The 23,735-nt window shown below is 46.8% G+C and overlaps 1 protein-coding gene across 3 annotated transcripts in view; it reads left to right on the top strand.

Moving 5' to 3' along the window:
- The first annotated feature begins 3,602 nt into the window (after positions 1–3,602).
- The window catches only part of SPATA6 (spermatogenesis associated 6), a 72,080-nt gene continuing 51,947 nt past the window's right edge, over positions 3,603–23,735 (top strand). Inside the window, exons 1-6 of one of the 3 annotated variants that reach the window (XM_066597622.1) lie at positions 3,603–3,903; positions 5,822–5,964; positions 14,147–14,209; positions 16,120–16,329; positions 17,145–17,232; positions 19,276–19,316. In XM_066597622.1, coding sequence (XP_066453719.1) covers positions 14,198–14,209; positions 16,120–16,329; positions 17,145–17,232; positions 19,276–19,316 — 351 coding nt within the window. In that variant the 5' untranslated portion in view covers positions 3,603–3,903; positions 5,822–5,964; positions 14,147–14,197. Of the gene's footprint in view, positions 3,904–3,950; positions 4,098–5,821; positions 5,965–14,146; positions 14,210–16,119; positions 16,330–17,144; positions 17,233–19,275; positions 19,317–23,735 lie in introns of those variants that run through there. The other 2 variants (XM_066597623.1, XM_066597624.1) reach the window with 2 other exon arrangements.

The following is a 23,735-nucleotide window of genomic DNA, read 5'->3' on the forward strand; positions in this document are numbered from 1 at the left end:
ATAGTGCCCCAGGTATAATAGTATGCCCTTTTAATTCTCCATGTAGGCTCCACACAGTGAGGGTTCTTTCACACGAGCGTATATCGGCTGCCGTTTTCACAGTCGACCGATATATATGCTACGATCTGATGCCCTCGATTCCAATGCATCAGATCACATGGTCATATTCCCTCAGCGTACAAGCGCCCGGCCGGCCAATATAGCGCCGGGCCGAAAAGATAGTCCTGGAATTATCTTTCTGGCCGGAATAAGTCGGCCGCTGCATGGGCTTCTATGGGATCCAATGACAGCGGCCGGAGAATGGAGGTGGGAGAAAGTTAAGCAGCGTGACTTTTCTCCTCCTCGCCTCAATGCTGGCTGCGGACAAGAGGCAGGTGCTTAGCTCCGCCCCCGTCTCGCCCACTCTCATTGCAAACAGCCAGAGATAAGAGGTGAGTCGGCAAGGGGGAGGTAACAGCACTGCGGCCTTGGCATATATATGCGCCGGGGCCCGTGGTGTCTGAACAGGCACACAAATGTTAGATTTGTGCACCCATTCACGTGTTGTTACGGCGCCTACGGCCATGTGAAAGTGGCCTGCCTCACTGTAATAATTCTCCTCATGGCCCTTCAGCAATAATAATAATAATAATAATAATAATAATAATACACCTCATGGCGCCATTAAAGGGGTTGTCCCGCGCCGAAACGTTTTTTGTTTTTTTTCAATAGCCCCCCGTTTGGCGCGAGACAAACCCGATGCAGGGGTTTAAAAAAAAAACAAACCGCATAGTACTTACCCGAATCCCCGTGCTCCGGTGACTTCTTACTTACCTTGCGAAGATGGCCGCCGGGATCTTCACCCACGGTGGACCGCAGGTCTTCTCCCATGGTGCACCGTGGGCTCTGTGCATTCCATTGCCGATTCCAGCCTCCTGATTGGCTGGAATCGGCACATGTGACGGGGCGGAGCTACGAGGAGCAGCTCTCCGGCACGAGCGGCCCCATTCAGAAGGGAGAAGACCGGACTGCGCAAGCGCGTCTAATCGGGAGATTAGACGCTGAAATTAGACGGCACCATGGAGATGGGGACGCTAGCAACGGAACAGGTAAGTGAATAACTTCTGTATGGCTCATATTTAATGCACGATGTACATTACAAAGTGCATTAATATGGCCATACAGAAGTGTATAACCCCACTTGCTGCCGTGGGACAACCCCTTTAAGCAATAATGCTGCCGATGGCTTCCATTTAGTAATAAACCCCATGGCCTCCGTTTAGTAATAACTGCGTTTCCCTTCTGCCTCTGTTTACTAATAATTACCCCAACTGGCCCAATTTTAATAATAATCAAACCGTTTATTGCCCCTATTTAATAATATCTGCTGTATACAAAATAAAGAAAACAAAAAACAAACCCGTACTCACCTCTGTCCCTCCTCCTCCTCCTCCTCCTCTCAGGGCTCCTTCCCACAGATGGATTTCCGCCGTGTAATACGCAGCGGAAATCCGCTGCGTTGCCCGCAGCTACCTAATAACACAATGCTTACGGTGCGGCATTCCCCGTCACCCGTCCTCACCCGCGGCATGCTCTATTTGCAGTCAATGGAAGCCGTCCGTCACGCTATCTTCTGCTGTAGCAAAGCGGAAGATAGCGTGAAACTGCTTCCCCGCCTACCGCCAGCCGCGTCATATGACGCAGTGGCGCGTCACGTGCTCTATTGCGCATGCGCGCCGAAGCGTCATGCGGGACGTATGACGCCGGATCCGGAGGTAAGTATTGGGGTCTCTTGGGGGGTGCCGTGACTGGCTCCGCCGCGGAATTCCGCGGCGGAGCCCGTCACGGCCGTGTGAAGCCGGCCTCAGCAATTCATGCCACACTAGTCCTATGCCGACTTCCCGGCAGAGCGATCACGTGATTGCTACAGTCGCTGAGGTGGAAGACTTGCCGCAGCAGTCGTGTGATCGATCAACGCGGAAGTGATTGGCACAAATTGGGAAGGCCGGTGTAGCAGGCGGGTGTGATTTTTCTTCACCCCACTGCTCTCCTGGTTGCCCCCTGCTGCTGCACCCGGGGGTTGCACTCTCCGCCAGATGCAGGAGCCGCTGAATTCATGCATTACATGGATGGACATTCATAAGAATGATTGTGCTGTACATGAATGATAAACTACACTGCAGCGGCTGCTGATGGGGAAATCACACGGCTTCCCTGGTAACCCCACAGGCTGGGGTCACACGGGCGTCAATCCCGCGGAACGTTTGCATGGAAATACCGCAAGATTTCCACGGCGGAAACGCAGCTTCCAAACTTGCGCAGTTTAGTGCTGGTTTTGAAGCGGCTTCGTGGCCTGTACTCCGCTGCAGACGTCTCTCCCCATAGAGAGGAGCGATGGCCGTAGCGGAGACGGTGATAAAATTGACGTGCCGCGACTTTGAATTCCGCACGGCCTGTCGGTTTCGTCGTGGCTGGCCTGCAATGGCGTCTCCGCAGCGGGTGGATGGGATTTATGCAAATCGTGTCCACTATGCTGCTTTATCCGGGGATAAAAACTGCGGGAGGAATTCCCGTACAGAAAGTCCGCGCTGAAATTCCGCCCGTGTGGATCCAGCCTTACTGATGGGCCTAATCCGTGTCTTATAGGGAACCCGTCACCTCCCTTCAGCACCATAAACTCCGTTACAGCGCTGTAGGGGACGTCACTGGGGGCTTCCTGCTTCCCCGCGGTGTCCCCATCTGACTGTTTTCAGAGCCCTGTGCGCTCTATAGTTGGCTTTACATGGGCATATTTGCGCAAAAATTAATTTCAATGGGTTCGTTCACATTGCTGTATTTTCACACGCACTTCGATCATGAATAAAAAAAAATTTTAAAAAATTTGCACGCTCTATTTTTCTACGTATTTGCGCTCCATGGGTCCCCATAGAAGTCAATGTGGGGGGAGGGGTTGTGTGTGCATAAATGTGCGCACAATATGCAAAGATCTGCGTGAAACACAGAGTAATTCTGCTGAAAAAAAACTCCAAAAAACAAATCTGAAGCTCATTAGACGTTTAACGTTTTCCACGCGCGAATGAACTTGCCTTGCGGGTGCAAAAGGTACAGTAAAAATGTGCTTATGCACGCAAAAACCCCATCATTTTCCCCAAAAAGGTACGTGCAAATATACGGATCTGCTCGTGTGAAGCCGACCTACACGTTTAATACATAGTACTAATATAGACTGTCACCGTGCCGCTAACATGGTGCGCAACAAGGGGTACAAACGCAAAAAAAACCCCCGAAACGTTGCATGTTCTATCTTGGCGTGTATTACGCACGCATACATGTCAAGATAGGCTGCATGGATTGAACATACGCAACAATTACGCATGTACTCCCACATGAAAACTACGCACGTAATACGCACTCACACGCGCTCGTAGCCTAAGCCGCCATATTGGTCGTCACCCACCTTTAAAAAAAACAAAACAGATAAAACAGCTGAAAATAATGTTTTATGGCTGAAAAGAATAATTAATTTCTGATATTTTCTGTTTTATGAAAAACAATAAAATCAGGTGGGCTGTGGGCTTCTTTACATCATTTCCTCCATGGCGGCCGCTCCTTCCTTCCTCCCACCGGCGGTTCACTCACTAACTCCTTCCCGGAGCACTTCACTAGCCGCTGCCCCTTCACCGGCCGTCACTCAGCGCGGGAGGCCTGTGCCAAGGGTGAAGCCGGGGACGCCAGTGATGTAACATCCGAGGGGCGAGCCGCGGCGTCGGGCGCCGCCCACTAACACAGCCCCGGGATCGCGGCCTCAACGGCCGGAGGAAACGGATCTGACGGCGACCGGGATAAAGCAGCGGCTTCTGTGTCCGCCCTGAACCTCCATGTGATGATGGACTGACGGCTGTGGCGGTGTTCACATCGTGTGCGGTATACTATCTGTCGTGGCATGCTTGGACTTGTAGTTCCCCAGCACCAGAGCTCTAAATTACCCCATAGTTGTTAAATTCCTATTTCATTCAGCTTCCTCGATAAATGCATTAAAAAATACGCTATTTGTCTGGGGGAATGGTTGGAGGGTCAGCGTGACGCCGAGCGCAATTCTTAAGGGCGCATTTACCCGGGCGAGTTTCATTGGACGTATATCGCAAGCAAGCGATTTTTAGGGTTTTTTTGAGAGAAATATGCATCGCGCTCACATCATAGCACCTGCAAGTTTCTAACGTGTGAAAAAAAACGTATTATTACCTAGTTGAGCGAAAAAATAAACAAAACTGCGCTTGCATGGGCCTAGGAGTGCGACGCGGATTAAAAAACATTTTTTCGAAGCTCTTATAGGGAAGAATAGACAATGTCGCCCAAAAATCGGACACGCTAAAGTATTTCTCTTGCGCAACTTCTACTTCTCAAAGCGCTGCAGGAGGAAAATCGCACATATAAATGGCCGCCATTAAAAATAACTAGTTCCTTTTCTTTCCGTGTGATTTCTGTGGATCATCCCGCAGTGCAGCGGCCGAAACGCGTACAATTGCGATATACATCGCCGCAGCTTCGTAGGGACTGTGACGCTGCAGAAAGTGTGCAACTTTGTCCCACGGCTGCTTTTCGTAATGCTGCGTCCGCCGTACGCGGGCTACCAAAGTTTGGGCATGATTTCCATCATTTGGGCGGCAAGAGTAGGGCTCCGTGCTGCGCCATTTTTGCCATTATTCAGAACTGCTGGTGGAAACTTAGACTGCAGCGTGAACAAAGCCTTAGGCCGCATTCGTGTAACCGTATTAGCGTGCACAATATTCGGTGACTAGAACCCATGGATTTCAATGGATTCGTTCGCAAGCATGTACTTTGTGTGCGCAATTCTGTCTCGCAGAAAAAAAACACGCAGCGTGTTCTCGTGCGCATTTGCGCAGGGAAATAGAACGTGTGAAACTTAGCGGCTATTTAGTCATTTCAGTGTACGGGACCTGTTTTTTTGTGAACACGATTTGCGCCCGTACCGCAAAAAACACAGTTGAGCACGCAAATGAGCGACGCCTGATGCGTAAAAACGTGGCGCAAATGTAATGCTCTTACACCTGTGTGAAGCCAACCTTAAGGGTACGTTTACGTGGAGCGGAAATGCTGCGTTAAAATCGTCAGTTTTTCCGAATTAAAAAAACGTGTCAATATTCACGGCGTTGGTCCAGAATTTGACACAGATTTTCGTGTGGATCCACTGTTGCTTTCACGCTTTTAATAGAAGTGGGCGCATCACATGACCGGCGCCCACAGCGCTTATTAGTGGTTGCCAGGTGAGGGCCTTGAAGCGGAAATCAGCTGCGGATTTTGACGCGGAATTGTTGCGGGTTTTGCCGTGGCGGTTTCCGCTACGCGTGATCGTACCCTGAGGACAGAATTTCCGTGCGGACGTTCTGCGCCGGCAATCTTAAACCCGAGCCTCAGCAGCAAAGTGGGCGAGATTTACAAAAATGTTGTCCACATGCTGCGGACGAGCCGCTGCGGCCAAGCTGCGATGAAACTGACATGCTGCGCGGAATTCAAAGCTGCGGCATGTCAATTTCATCTTCATCTCAACCGCCGTTTTCTCTCCTCTCCACGGTGAGCGATGGCCGCCACAATGCACAGGCGCATGAAGACCATTTTGCAGTCTGATGTCACCCCGGATTAGTAAATGGGGGTTGCATTCTGTCTCTGACCTCGGAGACCTCCACCCATCCACCATGTATGGATTACCTCTCTGAGTGCCCCGTGCTTGTGCAGTGGCGACTGCGCCATTCTCACGTAGTGCAGTGATGCAGTCATGTGACATTGGAGTTTACTCGGTTGTTCTCCTTGGTTTTCTCTGCAGCGTCTCCCCTCCATGGAAACGGCTTCAGCAACAGTCTGTGGAGTCCTACATGTGAGGAGCAGCAGCCCGACGTGCGGACATGTGAGATGAAGCTGCCAGAGGAGCGCTGACCCCGCCGCTTTGCTAAATACATTTTTCTTCCAGTAAGTGCTCGTTTTATTTGCTTTTTTTAACCCTTAAGGACCAGGCTGTTTTGTTCCTAAAGGACCAGACACTTTTTAGGGCTTTTACCCCTGTGGAGGTTTTACTGCCCTATTTTTTTTTTTTTTTCTTCAGCTACCAAAATAATTTTTGCTGTTTTTTTTTTTTTTTTTCGGTACATAGGGCTATATTTTTTTAACTGATTCTTTTTTCTTTTTTTTTTTTAGTTTTATTGGGGGTAAAAAGCTGTAAAAAAGTTATTTATTTTTTTTATATATAGTTGTCTATTTTCAAAATTAGTATATTTAGGCCCAATGTCCACTTGCACACACAGATTCCACTGCTGCTGAATCCCGCAGCGGAATCCAGCTGTGCCCGCGGCCATTGGGAGAAAAAAAGGGCGGATTTCCTCTTAGCCGGCCGGATCTTCTTTCTTTAGCACAGCAGATGCGTCCAGATTTCCCGTTGACGTGCCAGACCCATGCGCAGTGCTTTTTTTTTTTTTAACGTCCTGCTTTTCTGCAGATCCGCGGCACAGCCACAATGAGAGCTGCGGGTAGGCTGCAGATATGACGGCTTCCATTGACTTCAACGGAAGCCGTCCCGTGGGATCTGCAGACAAAAATGGAGCATGCTGCAATTTATGTCTCGCTATCCGCACACCAGGAAAAAAATCACATCCGCATGCTTTGAATTGCCTTGCGGATCCTAATACATCCCCATAGGTTTCTAGAGCTGCGGATCTCCTGCGCGGGAGACACACGGATTTTATAATTAAAATCCGCACGTGGACAGTGGGCCTTTATCCTCATGTCCACTTGCACACACGGATTCCATTGCTGAATTCCGCAGGGAAATCCACTCGTGCCTGCGTCCATGGAGAGGGAAAATAAATTATACCCCTCTCTCTGGACGCTGCAGGGCTCTCCTCTGTGCAGGCAGGTTCTTCTTTTTTCTGGCTGGCTAATGTTCTCAGCGTGCCGCACGCATGCGCCACGCACACCATTTAGAAGAAAAAATCTGCTCTCCCGCGTATCTGCGACACAGAACAAAAACAGCTGCAGCTGTGCCGCGGATATGGACGGCTTCCATAGACTTCAATGGAAGCCGCGGGAGCCGTCCGTGCGGCAGATGCGCAGTAAAATGGAGCATGCTGCGAATCCCACCCGCAAACTTTTAGCTGCACTTCTGCTGCTAATGCATCCCTATGGGCAGCAAGACGCACGCGTGGATTTTATAAATGATTTCATATTTTTTCACTGTATCAGGGTCTGTAAGACCCTACAGCACTGCCATGGCAGTCACATGACCACGGATTGACTAGTGTAAGTAATACTGACATATCACTTCTTGAGGGCAAGTTCCGTGTGCGGATCCCTGTAAGCTGGTTACAAATGTGGATTTTGCTGCAGATCTGCCAGTAACCCACACTAATTGGGAATCATTGCAGACTTTGACTTTTCCACTGAAGCTGTATTCTGCGCACAGACTAACATTTTCAAATAAATCTACATCGCCACATTAAGGGCTCATCCACACCAGTGCATGCGTAAAACGCTGCAAGACTCATATGCAAATGACATGCGTTTCTTTCTCACGGTTCATGAAAAAAACTTGGTGTCTTGTCACATTGAATAATATGGGCCGTGTGCTGTCCGCGTGTGTTCCGGTTTTTATTTGGACGGCACACAGATTGAAAAAAAAAAAAAACACTAGTGCGCTGGAGACCCAATAGAGTGTGTGTGTAGGTTCACTTTCCATCAGTTAAAGGGATATTCCCAGACTGATGACCGACAAGCGCTGACTATAGTGCAGTGGCCCAGGTTGCTATTGCTGATACAGCTCCCATCGAATTCAATAGGAGCCTTGCTGCAGTACTAACCCAGGCCACTGTGCTATGGCCAGCGCTGTCTGCTTCCTGTGCTGTCTGCGGTAACAGCAGCCCTAGGAATCAGCTGATCAGAGGTCAGTCATTAATAGAGAAAATTTTAAAGAGTTCCATAACACCCCTTTAACTGAAGCAGTAAGTTACAGAAAGTATCTCTCTTTATGGAGGGCATACACATCCACATGTTAAATGACTATCATTAGGGCGTCATGTAATACTTAATATAACCTGTGGTGGCGCTGCAGGGAAACTGAACTCTTACTACCAGGCTTCTCTATAGATCACAGCTGATCGCTGACGAGTAATTGTGATTTGCTTTTTTTAAGGGGGGGGGGGGGGGGAGGATTGGAAAATGATCCTAAAAAGCAAAAACCACCTTCTCTGTAGCAGAAATTGATGCAAAAAAAGTCAATTTCCACTGCAAATGTCACTTGTTCTAAACTGGCAAGGAAGAGGTCACTGCTGTAGATTTCGCTCTTCAAACCGGGCGTTGTGGCAGAGAATTACTCGACATTGTGAGATCGGCTCGAGACGTAATTTGTCCTAAGCGGAAAGTCCTTGAAAAAGAATTTTGGAATGCGTCCCATAGCTCCGAGTGCTCATAAATACAATTTCCACTGAATAAAATGGCACTTCACCTAAGTGCTGTTATATATATGTCATTATCAGTAAATGCAAGATTTATGACTCGCCTGCCTATTACTGGATTATACGGGAAGCTTTCCCATGAACGCTCTGACATTGCAGACAGCGCTTTGATGGAACGCTTCCCTCCCGTATATTAATATTAATATCACTTTATTTGTCTTTAATATTTCAATGATAAAGCGGATCGGCACAAAGGCTGCAATTTGTCATCACAAGCTGATCTGTTGCCCACCAGCAACTCAGCATCTTTGTAGTTGTTGGAGGGAACCAGGTAGATAAGATGCCGAACACTGTAGATACGGAAAAAAGTCATTCCTTCCGGGTAGCCGGCACCTGCTATGTATTCTTCACTGCTCGTTAGCTCGTTTTATCAGTAGATTGTCTGGCATTCAAAGCTTAAGCTATTGCTGATTCCCTTTTTCATGCTTTACACTGCAGCCGTTCTTTAGACTGGCTGCTGCACATAAACACAAGCCTGATACAAAGTAAGTGTTTGGAAAGACTTTACGTAGGAGAATTTTTGGGAACTAGTGCACCATCCTGCCAATAGTAATTGGTAGAGGGCAATACAGAGATCTCTCCCATCATCGGGGTATACCCAGGACTGTGACAAGGGGGCGCCCTCTACGTCTTGAGGAAAAATGGCTTCTACACAGATATAAAAGGGGGTTCTTTACTGTAAGAGCAGTAAGACTATGGAGCTCTCTGCTTGAGGGTGTGGCGATGACGAACTCGATAAGAGTATAAGACGGGCCTGGACATCTTCAGCGATACAATGTTACGTGTTCTAATCATTGATTGCCTCAGAAGGGTCGGTGATCGGGGGATTATTCCGATTGCCAGATTGGAGTCGAGAAGGAATTTTTTTCCCTTAAATGGGGAAAATTGGCTTCTACCGCTTTTTTTTTTTTTTTCTTTCTGGATCAACGTTGGGGGTAAAAGGCTGAGCTGGAAAGACATATGTCTTTTTTTGGCCTAACATACTATGCTACCTGAGCAAGAACCTAAAGTAGTATCTATTTGCATATGTTAAAGGAGATGTCCCGAGGCAGCAAGTGGGTCTATACACTTCTGTATGGCCATAATAATGCACTTTGTAATGTACATTGTGCATTAATTATGAGCCATACAGAAGTTATAAAAAGTTTTATACTTACCTGCTCCGTTGCTAGCGTCCTCGTCTCCATGGTGCCGACTAATTTTCGCCCTCCGATGACCAAATTAGCCGCGCTTGCGCAGTCCGGGTCTTCTCCTCTTCTCTATGGGGCTCCGTGTAGCTCCGCCCCGTCACGTGCCGATTCCAGCCAATCAGGAGGCTGGAATCGGCAATGGACCGCACAGAAGCCCTGCGGTCCATGAAGACAGAGGATCCCGGCGGCCATCTTCAGCAGGTGAGTATGAAGACGCCGGACCGCCGGGATTCAGGTAAGCGCTGTGCGGGTGGTTTTTTTAACCCCTGCATCGGGGTTGTCTCGCGCCGAACGGGGGGGGGGGGTTTAAAAAAAAAAAACCCGTTTCGGCGCGGGACATCTCCTTTAATACTTAGTGGGGCTCCTTTGGCCCTAATGACATTGGATACTCTCCGTGGCATACTGTCTACTAACATCTGATACAAGTCAGCTGGTGGTTCCCTCCATTCATCCTGCAAATGTCTGGTGAGTTGTCTCATAGTAGATGGAAGCTGTTCATATTTCCTGACCCGATGTTCCAGTTCGTCCCAAAGATGTTCAGTAGGATTCACTCAGTGCAGCCGGTCCAAATGTAGAAATCCATATCCTCAAGTCAAATTAAAATAGTGTTGCATTTGTGAAGAGGCGCGTTGTCTTGTAGGAAGTATGGCCGACCATTCCCAGAGTATTAGCACATTGCCGGCAGCACATTATTGTCTAGTATGTCAGGTTACACCTCCCTGTTCATGGTTCTTGTCACTACAACCAACGGACCGAGACCATGCCACGTAAAAGATATCCAGACCATAATGGAACCTCCGCTGTATTTAACTGTTGGCACAACACACTCGGGCAGAAGGCATTCCCCAGCATCCTCCATCTGATGTGAAGATAGAGTAGCGTTATTTAGCACTCCATAGAATGTTCTTCCATTGCTCAACTGTCCGACGACAGCACTCCTTGCACCAATGTAGACTGAATGATGCATTATGCTTCATGATGGACGGCTTGTGTGCAGCGGCATAACCCGTATATCCAACAGCATGAAGTTCCCGTCACAAACTATGGCCGACACCTCCAGTGGTCTGTACCTTATGTAGAATGGATTAGGACACATGGCATGCTACTGATAGGAAGGTCCAAATACTTCTGGTAGGATAGTGTATAAGCTTTTGATTCCTTCCCCAAACATAAAGGAGCAGTAGGACACTGGAGACGTGTTTACTCATCCAAACACCAAATTTTAGTAAATAAATATTACAAATCGGTGGAAATATTAAATGAAATCCATAGTTGGCGGTATAATTTTTACGCCATGCTCGCCACTTTTTTTGAAAAGTAGGCATGGCTTACAAAAAGGGGGTGTAGCCCCTCTCCCCCCACAGACCAAGAAATCATAACTAGTGTACAGACTGGCTAAAGATGTGCCAGATTTATTAAAAGACGTGCGTCTCCTAATAAACGGCTCCCGCAGGCTTCTATTGCAGCCTATGGAAGCTGTCCGGATCCATGGTACACCCGTGCCTGAACTTCTGCTCTCCGAGCACTGGAGAGCAGGAGTTAAAAAAAAAAAAAATGGAGTGCCCAGCGCATGCGCGCTGCCGGTGTGCTGAGCACATCCGCCGGGCCGAAGAAAGAAGATCTGGCCGCGACGGAGGGCAGGTCCGCAGCGTCCGGACAGGTAAGTAAATTCTTATTTTTAGCATCATGTCTGCGGGAAAGGAGGGACCCGCTGCGGGATTCTCCATGAAGAATCCGCGTCGGGCCTGATTTTCCCTGTGGACATGAGGCCTTAAGGACTGACGCAGGATCACAAGTTTTCAGTGAATTCCAGTCTTTCTGTTTTTCAGTGATGCATATGGTGCGGATCCACAGCAGATTTCACCCCTCCAATTTGAATTCATTTGAAAGGGTGAAATCTGTTGGAAATCCACACTAAATGCACCCTTTGGGTATTCTGCACGGGGCGGATTTACTACGGATTTTCCATGTGGACCCTCCGTGTTAAGAATCCGCGGTAATTATAGTAGCTGCTAAGTGGACAAGATTTTCAATATTTCATCCACATGCTGCGGGAAACAATCTGCTGCAGTAAGTGACCTGCAAAGCGGATTTGGGATCAGCCCCTATAGTACCAGATGTTCGGTGTGGATTCGGACTCGCACGAGTGTAATTTAATAGCGTATTAAAGGCACAAAATACGTGGTGACTGGAGTCAATGAAAGTACTTTTTTTTCTTTGATCCATTCACACTTGCGTAAAAAAGAACGCAGTATGTTACATTACGTGCGATACCGCCCTATTGTTCTCTCTGGGCATGTGAAAAACTGTACATACGCAATTACATTGCGTATGTGCGGTGTTTAAATGCGATGTCGCTAAGCAACAGAGCTGGAAATTAAAAAAAAAAAAGAAACTAGTCAGTCTGCGATGCATTATACACACAGCTTTCTACAACACAATCGTGTGAGTCCGAGCCTTAGGCGTATGTCTCAATACCAGCTCACAATGTGCATCAGGAAGTTAGAAAAGCGGTGCAGCCATCTTGGTTTTTCTGGACTAGAGTGTCATTTTTAATTAACCAATCATTTTAAAGGGTCTTCTGATTCTTACAAAAAATGGGCCCAGGGTAGGTAGAAGCAAAAAAGTTAATTACGGGATGAAAATAGGTGGAAGAAACATCAACCATCTCCATTATACGGATGGCACAACTCTGCTTGCAAAAACAGAAGCCGGTCTGAGGCAGCTGATATGTAGGATTAAAACTGAAAGTGAAAAAATGGGCCTCCACCTGAATTTAAAGAAAACTAAAATTATGGCAACTACAAAAAATGGCCAAATGTACATCAAAAATTGACAACAAGGCCATAGAATGTGAGCAAGACTTCATTTTCCTTGGCTCAAAAATTGACCGGGCTGGAGAATCTATGGCAAAGATAAAATGTAGGAGAGCATTAGGGTAAAGCGCGATGCTAAACATGGACAAAATCTGGAAACGAAGGGATATCAGGGTAGTAACTAAACTTAGGATAGTGCAAACCACCGTTTTCCCATAGCCATGTATGGATGGATGTGAAAGCTGGACTGAGAGGGAAGCTGATAGGAGGATTGATGCGTTTGAGCTGTGGTGCGAGCGAAAGCTGCTGCGTATGCCCTGGACGGCAAGAGTAACAAACAGAGAAGTCCTAAATTGTGTAAGAACTGATATATTACTGGAAGACAAGATGACTCGGCTTAGGTTCACGGAGGGCACGGTGGCCGGCCTCGGGTTCACGGAGGGCACGGTGGCCGGCCTCGGGTTCACGGAGGGCACGGTGGCCGGCCTCGGGTTCACGGAGGGCACGGTGGCCGGCCTCGGGTCCACGGAGGGCACGGTGGCCGGCCTCGGGTCCACGGAGGGCACGGTGGCCGGCCTCGGGTCCACGGAGGGCACGGTGGCCGGCCTCCGAATCATGTATTTTGGCCATATAATGCAAGCACAGTCACTAAAATAAAATCTATAATGCTTGGACAGATCAGTGGCAAAAGAAGACCCGGCTGCCATAGAACACGATGGCTGATACTGCCATGGATATCACACAACTGAAAGAGGCAGCGCAAAACCAAAAAACATGGAGGGAGCTCGCCCTAACAACAACAACTCACCCTCTCACTTTGCCTTTAGTTCAGAGCTGCAGTCACATGACAGGACGGCTGAAGCAAGCAATTGGCTGCAGCGGTCATGTGAGCGATGCACATGGCATCCTCCTTCCCAGAGTAGAGGGACTGGATTGATGGCGCTAGACCCTCTCTGAAAGGATGTGTAAGGTTTTTCTCCTTTACGTTTTCCTTTATTTATGCCATTACCTACCCCGGGGCCATTTTTTTTTATAAGTATCAGAAACCCCCTTTTAAGGGATGTAAGAATTCTAATCAAATTTTGACATTCTACACAAAAACAAAACGTGTTTTTTTTCTTTTTTTTACATGTTTAGCAGATAATAACCTTCAAAGTGTCTCTTCCCCTTTGAGTTACTCATCAAGGAGTGCGCAACCAAAACAAAGCCTTTTTACGTGTCGATTACTGTTTTTATTTGTTTTCCCCGATACACAATGTCGTCCTTTTATGGTGTCAGATATCTAAAGTTTTATTTTATTTTCCACATTTGAAGTGTATTTTTGTTTTAAATCCCTATTAACCGCCTCACTTAGAATCATCAAACCTGACAAAACGCTCGTCGGAAATAAAAGTCAGATCTTAATTGTTGTACAAAGCAATGTAATCATTTGTAATTGAATCGTCAGAAATGCAAATGTTATCTGCCTGACATTTCCTACCAGTCCCGCGTCTTTTTTAATTATCTTTATTAAAGTCTGGAGCTCTACAAAGGGAAAGCTTTACAATTAAACCCCAGTTTGTTACACGGCGTGACATTTACCTGTAATCGCCTTTTCTTCTAGACCTTGATGTTTAATTATTGTTTTTTGTGCCCCCTCTAGGGACTTGTCGGATAACGTATGTTTGAACAGTGACCCAGCTACGGGCGGAGAATGCAGAAGCAGGTTAGCGAAGGGCTCGTTCCGCCGCTACTTCTTGTTTGTCTAATGACAGAAGGTATTATGTAAAAAGAGACAAATCAGACGCTCTTTTCTGTTAGGAAACGGACCGCGTTTTTCCTCCCCTTTTTTAGTATTTTCGCCAACAGGTTTACTGCCACAGACCTCTGTGTACTGAAGGAAGTAGATGGCTCAATTAGACTTTAATTAACAGTAAATGGTTTTATTGCAGAGACATTGAAATGGTGGCAGTTCCCGATGTAATTGGATCGGTCAGTTGTACGCAGCATTTCCGTTTTTTTATTTGTTGTGTGATCTGTGTAGTATACAAGGGAACGCTGCGCTTACTCTCACACATAGCTACATAATTAGTAGAACCATATGTTCCTCAAGTGCAAGCGGTGCTGGCCAAACCTGAGAAAAACAGATATATATAGTATATTGCACTGATGGCAAAATAGCAGCATGTCAGCGGCGGTGGCCAGCTTAGCACGCAACGTTGGTGGCAGTGGCCAGCTTGGCGCAACGGCGGTGGCCAGCTTGGCACGCAACAGCGGCGGCCAGCTTGTGTCGCCGCGGCGGTGGCCAGCTTGTCGTGCAACTGCAGCGCCAATGGCCAGCTTGGCGTGCAATGGCAGTTAAAGAACTTAGGAATTGCATTGCGGTGGCATTGATGGGCTGATGTAACTCCATAAGATGATGCTGCACAGAGGTAGAAGATCATCTGGCCAGGTGGACCTAATGGGGGTAATTGCCCGCAGCCAATATCCACCTCGTTCTTCCCTTACAAGCTGGTGACTGGGTCTCATGTAGCTAAGGCCATCTATGAGTGCAAGCAAGGGATGGGAAAGGATCTGGCTGAACAGTTGTGGGGAAAAAGAGTTCTATACAATTCTATAAACCAGCAAATCCCAAACTAGGGTGGTGTGAGAACCTGCAGGGGTGCCACGACCAGAGCAAAGAGAAAAAAAATTCTATCTGGATATACAGGCGTGCCGCACACAAGGCGCGTCTGCTAGATGTGCCACCTATAATGCTTCTCGCTAGAGAGGATCCCAGCAGTGGCGAGTTGGGGAGCGTGGCCCTTACTCACTCAAGTCTTGCGGTCAGCATTGTGTCATCGTTCAGTCGTGATTAGAATAGGGGCTCCTGCACACTGGCGAGAGCGATATTCGCGATTCATGGCTCAATATCACCCTCGAAATGCAAGTGGAACCCCTGGAAGCATCACTGCGGGGAATACCTTCATCCCATTTCTTTCAATGGGGCAGCAGCGGCAGGGGATTTATTTGTCTCCGTGGGGAGTCTCCTCATTACTGAACACCCCAGCCACTGCTGTCACAGTGTTGACAGCAATGGGATTAAGGGATTCCCCGCAGTGATGCGGGGCTGTTTTCAGACGACGTGGCAATCTGAATGATTTATCGGCCCGTGTAAAAGGGTCCTTAGGGGACATGAAAACAGGAAAATAAAGTATCTGAAGAGCTTCGTGGAAACACATGTGATGCACTTAAGGGTCTATCCAAGCAGCGGTCTATGGGATACACCAGGATCAGAGCAAAAGCACTGAACCCACCACTCTGTAGCGGCCGGCACCTGTAAAAGTAGGCGCAGCTCTCCTATAAATCCATGGGACTCCAGCTATTACAAGCGCAGCTCTCATTGATGGGAGCTACACTTGTAATTACCAGCAGCGGTCGCTATAAAGGGGTCGGAGCAGTACTTCCAACCCCGGTGTATCGCCTCGGGTGCTGCCTGGATAACTCTTTTGATACATTTAAAGAAAATTGATATTTGGATCAGACATTTCATTCCCTATTTGGTTTAGCAGATCGGAGGGCTTGTTTGGAATGTGGCATGTCTAGAGCGTTGAGTATTGTATGCTCGGCCCTGACACGCCGCTCTGTCGTCCACAGCCTTCCACACATAAAAGGGGATCCTCCAGGACTTCCAGGAGATACGAGCAGCCGACCATCGCCTCCAAATCTCGCTCTCCGTCCCCATATACCAACAGACGCATGTGTGAGCTCTCTGAGGAGACAAGGCAAAGGCTGGCTCATTTACACCTGGGGCCCTACGAATTTAAGAAGGAGTCGTCTAACAAGCCCCCGTTTGTAGTCAGACACGTAAGTCTGTCCAAAAAAGTATTCTCTATTCCTAGTTTGCATCTCCTAAACTTTATAAGCCCAGATCTACACATGTAGACGTCCCGTAAATAGTCTGGATCTTACACGGTAATATTTGGGTCTAAGTCAAAGACTTTTTGGAATACTGGGTTTCCTGCCATATTAGCCATTATCACTGTTGCCTTCATTTATTTAACCCTTTCCAATCCAATTTGTATCCTGGTTTTCCTAGGGGGCTTACTCTTTTTCTGCCATTATACAACAGCGCTATATGCTGGCTAAAGGCAGTACTGCATGAGGTGACACGTTGGGTAGGCTCCGACAGCAGAGAGGCTGGCAATATACAGTAAGAGAACCCCGACGGACGTCTACCAACATCAGAGCTGTACAGCCTTAAATCATAATGTCTTCAGACGTCAGACAGTGGATTGGAAAGCGTTAAAGGGGTTGTCCAGGACTTTGGGCATTTTTTTCCTTTTGTTGATTACCTACCCGCATGATAGGTCATCAGTAGATGATTGTTGGTGCCCGCCGCTCGGGACAACTGTCAATCAGCTGATATCTTATTTTGCTGTCAGCAGACTGCGGTGTCTGTAGTGCAGCGGCCCAGGCTGTTGTAGGCACAGCTGCCATTAAATACCGCGCCTGCAGTACTAAACCGGGCTGTTGCTATCACATTGACAGCGACGCTGACAGCTGATCAGCAGGGATCCTGAGCATCGGACCCCACTGATCATGTATTGATTACCTATCCAGAGGATAGAAGTTATGGCCAAAGTCCTGGACAGCCCCTTTAAGTCAGTTCTTGTTTTCAGGTAGAAGCAAGCTCCTTGCTGGACACCACTGCGCTGTCGTCTTCTGCTGGAAGTTCAAGGTCAGAAGAATCTTCGAGTCTGCACGCCGGTAAGTAACGCAGCTGTTTGTGAAACATAGTATTATTCTATGAACATTAATATCCGCATCGGGCCGTGTTCACACTGTGTTTATGGCCTCTGTTAATGTACACACTGGGAAATACATGTGCAACAGGTACCTCAGTCCTACAGCGGCATCCATCACCCTACATTCATTTGTAATGTCTAAATCTGGAGGCAACGCATGTTTTTTTATGTAAATTTTAACCCCTCATGTCAAGATGTGAAAAAGCCCTATTCTCAAGATCCCTTTATGGAAGACTGTCACCTACAACTTCCAGCAGGAATCAAGCATGTCTCCTGGCAGCGTTGTAGCTCCGCCCACAGCTCACAGGTCCTACAACTTACAATACAACACAGTGCAGTGCTTCTCTCCTCCCATCATACACTGCTCAGAGGATGTTGGAGGCTATGAACAGGGCCTAAAGTAGCAAATGCGGGCAAGATGTCAGAGGAAGTGGAGATCTTCTTTAGGTGGAGGGTCACGTGACATAGATAGAAAATGAAGAAAGTAGCTAGACCCGGTACAGTAACCTTATTACAAAATGTCTTATTGGGATGATGTAGATTAGAGTTTACAATATTAGTCTGAATACCCCTTTAATTTCTGAGACTGTGCATCACATTCCATTCTTTGAAGCCTACCGGCTTATTCTTGTCTTCTTAAGTAGTTGTGACATAACCTAGAAGAATGTTTTGGAGGATTCTCTTGCTGTAATATGAATCTCTGACCAACTAGGCGCACACCAGAGGGTATTGCATGGTGTAGCAAAATGCTGTGGTAGCCCTTTTTGTCCAGTGTGCCAATCGCCCTGTGCAAATTGCCAACTTTGGATCCAGCAAAAGAGCCCCAAAGCATCACGCTTCCTCCTCCATGTTTGACAGTTGGTGTCACACACTCAACAGCCATCCTGTTTCCTACTCGATGGCATACAAAACCCTGCGTTATGAATCCATATTTGACATCATTGGTACATCGGTCCATAAGACCTTCTTGCACTCTTCAGTAGTCCACTGAGGTGCCGCCCGGCCCAGGCAAGTCTGATGGCTTAGTTTCCCTCTGCTCTCTCCTCTCCTTCACCCTCTTCAATGTATGACCACAACAAAGAAATACTTGTAGTTTCACACAGGAGCGATAATCGGAGGCGGAGCGCGCTGGAGACCTTTTCTGGCCGCCCGACTTCATTCGCTATAAACAAGCAGTCGTTCAAAGATAAACTGCCTGTTTATTCTGAGCGAGAAGTAGTAGTTCCTTTTTCGACTTCCCGCTCAATACCTTGTCAGGTGCCGTAATTACACAGGCTGACAGTCACACAAAATCACTCATTTGAGTGATTATACGACAACTATCATCCCATTGAAAAGTACCCTAACCTATCAGTCCAGCTTGACTGACGGATCTCCTGCTGACTTAAGGCTCATTTACACGGAGCGATGATCGCTCAAACGACAGTTTGATTGACCGCTTTGAGCGATCATTTTGCATAAACAATTAAGTAGCTACTTAATAGCTTATTAGCGTGCAATTGAAGCCTTTAGCTGAATGCAGTTAATAGCTGGAGGTCTCTTATCTGCTGTCAGTTCCTGATAAGGCTGAACGATGATTTTTAGGTTGGCCTGAATTTTACGATCAGCTAGCAGTGCACAAAAAGCGCACGATGGGCGCATGTTTAGACACAATGATGGTTGCTCAGACGATCGCTTTTTAGCGATTTTTGAGCGATGATCGCTCCGTGTAAATGGGCCTTTAGACTGCAGTTTCTGTATGCAGTGATATGTAGAAGCTGCAGAAGACAAACAGTGCAAATTTTTTATTTAAACCCTATTGCAAAATTGATTTTCAGCCCAAAATGCCTGCATTTAAGTTAAAAAAAAAAAATCGCCCCCAAAGGTGTCCATGGCCTTCAAATCTGCAAAAGTAAATCTGCGCCAAAATCCATACAGTCCGGTGCAAACGTGCGACTAAAATCTTCTGCAGCAGATTCATTGCGTGTGAACGTCCACTTATACATCTCGGTGAATTCCTTTGCAGATACGTCTCCCCTGCGCAGCTTCAGACCCCGGAGCAGTAAGGTAAGTGTTCAGCAGGGGAACGCTTTGTATTCTACATCACAGTCGCGTATCAAAATTTCATTTGACATTTTGTGTGATCGGCTCCTGGAATGTTTATTGAGTGCAATCACTTCTGTTCATTGATATCCTGCTTGCGGTTTTCTATCCGAGCGGTCAGATAGCAGCGCTAATTTTGATAGGACAAAGCTAATGTAATTGATGGATTATTGAATGAGATTTTTTATTTTTTTGCATGTCACAGCTCCCGTGTGACGTCACCCAGGTCATACCGCACTCAGGGCTGAAGAAGGGCGCGGGTTACTAGATTTCACTTCTAGAATTTAGATGTTTCATTGTGATTTTCTGAAATGAGAAAGTATGGCCAACTTTTTCCCTAAAGAGGTGCCTCTCCTGACTATGGATGGTGTGTGATATTGCCGCTCAGCCTTGTTAACTTAAGGGTGCATTCACACGAACGTATATCGGCTCAGTTTTCACGCCGAGCCGATATACGTCGTCCTCATCTGCGGGGGGGGGGTCTGAGCCAGGAGCAGGAACTGAGCTCCCGCCCCCTCTCTGCCTCCTCTCCACCCCTCTGCACTATTTGCAATGGGGAGAGGCGGGACAGGGGCGGGGCTAATTCTCAAAACTTAGCCCGGCCCCGTCCCACCTCCTTTCATTGCAAATAGTGCAGATGGGCGGAGAGGGGGTGGAGAGGAGGCAGATAGGGGGCGGGAGCTCAGTTCCTGCTCCTGGCTCTTCCATCCTCCCCCCCCCCCCCCCCCCTGCAGATGAGGACGACGTATATTGGCTCTGCGTGAAAACCAAGCCGATAAACGTTTGTGTGAATGCACCCTAAGAGTGTATTTACATGGGCGATTTTTTTTTTTTGTTTTTGTTTTTTTTTTGCCCTGCACGAGTTCCGTTCGATTATGTTATGGACAGAGGTCTCACGGGAAAAGAACCCGTTGATTTCAATAGATTTTTCTTAGACCAGGAATTCGAGATCTGCTGTAGTCTGATGCTGCAGTCATATTGCCATCCAATATAGTGAACGAGTGTGGGGCAGATATAAGAGCGTACGTCTAGTCGAGCAGACCACCTAGAACTTGTCTGGAGTCTTTTACCATGGTGACATATACCGTGTTTCCCCGAAAATAAGACTGTCTTATATTAATTTGTGTCCAAAAAGAGGTGCTAGGTCTTATTTTCAAGGAATGTCTTATAACAGCGACAGAGCGCCGCGATTTTACTTCCGCTTTCAGAGGCAGCGTTCCTGTCTCCCGACAGTGGCATTAGCACACCACATCATTGATGAGGTCCGCTAAGTGCAAAAAATTAAAGCAATAGCGCTTGAAAATTGTGTTCAAGGTCATGTGAGGCTCCAATTAAAATCAATGGGAACGTGATACACAATTACTGCAGCGTTCAAAACGTTGCAATACAAAATTGTCTATGTGCTACCTACCTAGCACGGTTCAGGTCCCTCCCGCTGGTCTGTGGCGTTCCAGCAGCTGGCTTGCAGTTGCCGACAGAAGATAGCTTTCTGGTGATGGGGTTCATAAACCCCGCCTCCAGGAAGCAATGGCTTTGATTGGCTCAGCCGCAGTGCTCGAGAACCAATCAATGCAGCACTTGATGAACCAAGCACAGCCATTTAATGTGATGGCTGTGATTGATTCATCGAGCACTGCATTGATTGGTCGTCAGTGCTGGATGAACCAATCAATGCAGTGCTGGATAAATCAATCACAGCCATCGCATTGAATGGCTGTGATTAGTTCATCCAGCGCTGCATAGATTGGCTCAGCCGCGGCACTCTAGTACCAATCAGAGCCATCGCTTCCTGGAGGCAGGGTTTATGAACTCTGTTACCAGGAAACGATTTTCTGTTGGCTGCTGAAGACTACAAGCAAGCTGCTGGAACTCCGCAGGACGGCGCCTGCTCGGTAAGTATTGCTTCTTTTTTTCATGTAGTGCAGCTAGGGCTTTTTGGAGTAGGGCTTATATTTCAAGCCCCACCTTCCCCAAAAAACACTGGGCATATTTTTGTGTTAGGTCTTATTCTTGAGGAAACACGGTATGTCTACATACCAACTGTCGACACTAATAGATAAGAGCCTTTTTAGTAAGGACTAATTCACACCAGCGCTATGGGTTACGTTTTGCTGCTCCATTATGGGAGCAGCAAAACTGCATCCATTGGCCGAATGGGACCATTATATGACTAAAGGAAAAGCCCCAATTGACTATTAGGTGGTCCATTCGTTTTTGGACCGGCATTTTACAGGGTGAAATGGTGCTGCAAGCAAGAATATTTAATGTTTTTTTTATTTGTTTTTTAAATTGATTTCGGCAATGGAGGTTCCTTTGGACATTGATGCGAGCAGGCCCCAAGATGATTGGCCCAGAGTGAGGATACACTCTTACATTGTCCTTTTGCAGCAGAGTTATGTAACTACTAAGCAGACGCGTTTCAGGTTTCCTTTAAAGGGGTTGTCCCGCGCCGAAACGGGTTTTTTTTTTTATTCAATAGGCCCCCTGTTCGGCGCGAGACAAACCCAATGCATGTGTTAAAAAAAAAAAAACGTTTAGTACTTACCCGAATCCCCGCGCTGCGGCGACTTCTTCCTTACCTTACTAAGATGGCCGCCGGGATCTTCACCCACGATGCACCGCGGGTCTTCTCCCATGGTGCACCGTGGGCTCTGTGCGGTCCATTGCCGATTCCAGCCTCCTGATTGGCTGGAATCGGCACACGTGACGGGGCGGAGCTACGATGACGATGCGGGACCAGCTCTCCGGCACGAGCAGCCCCATTCACCAGGGAGAAGACCGGACTGCGCAAGCGCGTCTAATCGGGCGATTAGACGCTGAAATTAGACGGCACCATGGAGACGAGGACGCTAGCAACGGAGCAGGTAAGTGAATAACTTCTGTATGGCTCATAATTAATGCACGATGTACATTACAAAGTGCATTAATATGGCCATACAGAAGTGCTGAACCCCACTTGCTTTCACGGGACAACCCCTTTAAGGGTAACTTGTAACGTCCTCACCCAACGTGTCACTTTCCCGTTCCCTGCACTGATTAGCACAAACAGTTTAGGATGTTGCCAATCTGCCCGCCATGCATTATTTCTCAGAAAAGCTCATTCCGTTTTCTACTTGCGTCATCCATTATTTTGTAAAGTACCTTGTTATTGATTTTTGGCTGATCTCATACTTCATTGTGATCTCGGTGTAGTGGAGACACTCCTGTACGCGCTACAGAATTTTCTAACCTTCGATCTTTTGGCGTTCTCTTATTTTTGTCCAGTCGAAAATTGCCAAGGAATGTCAAAAGCAAGATTTATGACGTACATTTATTATTCTTCTGAAGTGCTACAAACTTAGCATAATGTGAGAAATAAGATTTAAAAAACAACTTTGTCCCATGGATACTGGATATAATCGCATCCTTCAAATATTGGTTTGTAGTTTTACTACTATTGATGATTTTTTTTTTATTTCCTGCTTGGAACTGCTTAAATGAATGTTGTCCTTTTTTTGACATGAAGGCCTATTTTGGCAATCTGTTCCTCTGCAGAGGCTGCTGAAAGTACAGGACCTTCCATATTTCTTCTGCAGGGAAAATGCACTGTATTATTATGATGAGTCCATTCAGGTCCACTCTGGTTGATAGGTAGTTTTTGAGTTGGTCTCGCCCTCCCAGCTTAAGATTTCTATATACTTTTATAGGGCATATCATTTCCTTTAACCCCTTAAAGACCAGGCTGTTTTGTTTTTTAACACCTCAAGGACATGGCCTTTTTTTGGGGTTAAGGACACAATGTTTTTTGGCAGATTTTCATCTCCATTTGAAAGCCATATCTTTTTTTTATTTGTCCGTTGATACGACCAAAGAAGGGCTTGTTTTTTACATGACGAACTGTATTTTTATTGGGGCCATTTTTGGGTGCCTAGACTAACATTTTGTATTCATTTTTTTATGATCACAAGGAAAGTAAACACATCACATTCTGCCATTGTGTTTTTTTTTGTTTTTTTTTTTACTGTGGTAATTGTGCAGCATAAATGACAATAGGTTTTATTCTGCGGGTTGATTACAACAATACCAAAATTCTTATATATTTTTAGGTTATTCCGCTTTTCCGCAATAAAAGCCCCTTTTTTGGGGGGGATTATTATTTATTTCTAAATCGTTGCATTCAGAGTCCTATAACTTTTTTTTATTTTTCCATGGACGGAGCTCTGTGAGGGCTTATTTTTTACAAGACTAGCTGTAGTTTTATTGGTATCATTGTGGGGGAACAGACGGCTTTTTTCATCACTTTTGTTGTCTTTTTTTGGAAGACAGAATGAAAAACATAAGCATCTTGCCTCCACTTTTTTTTTTTTACACTTTTTGCTGTGCAGGAAAAAAAGCGGGTTCAAT

Source organism: Eleutherodactylus coqui, chromosome 3, assembly GCF_035609145.1.
Source record: "Eleutherodactylus coqui strain aEleCoq1 chromosome 3, aEleCoq1.hap1, whole genome shotgun sequence".
NCBI lineage: Eukaryota > Metazoa > Chordata > Amphibia > Anura > Eleutherodactylidae > Eleutherodactylus > Eleutherodactylus coqui.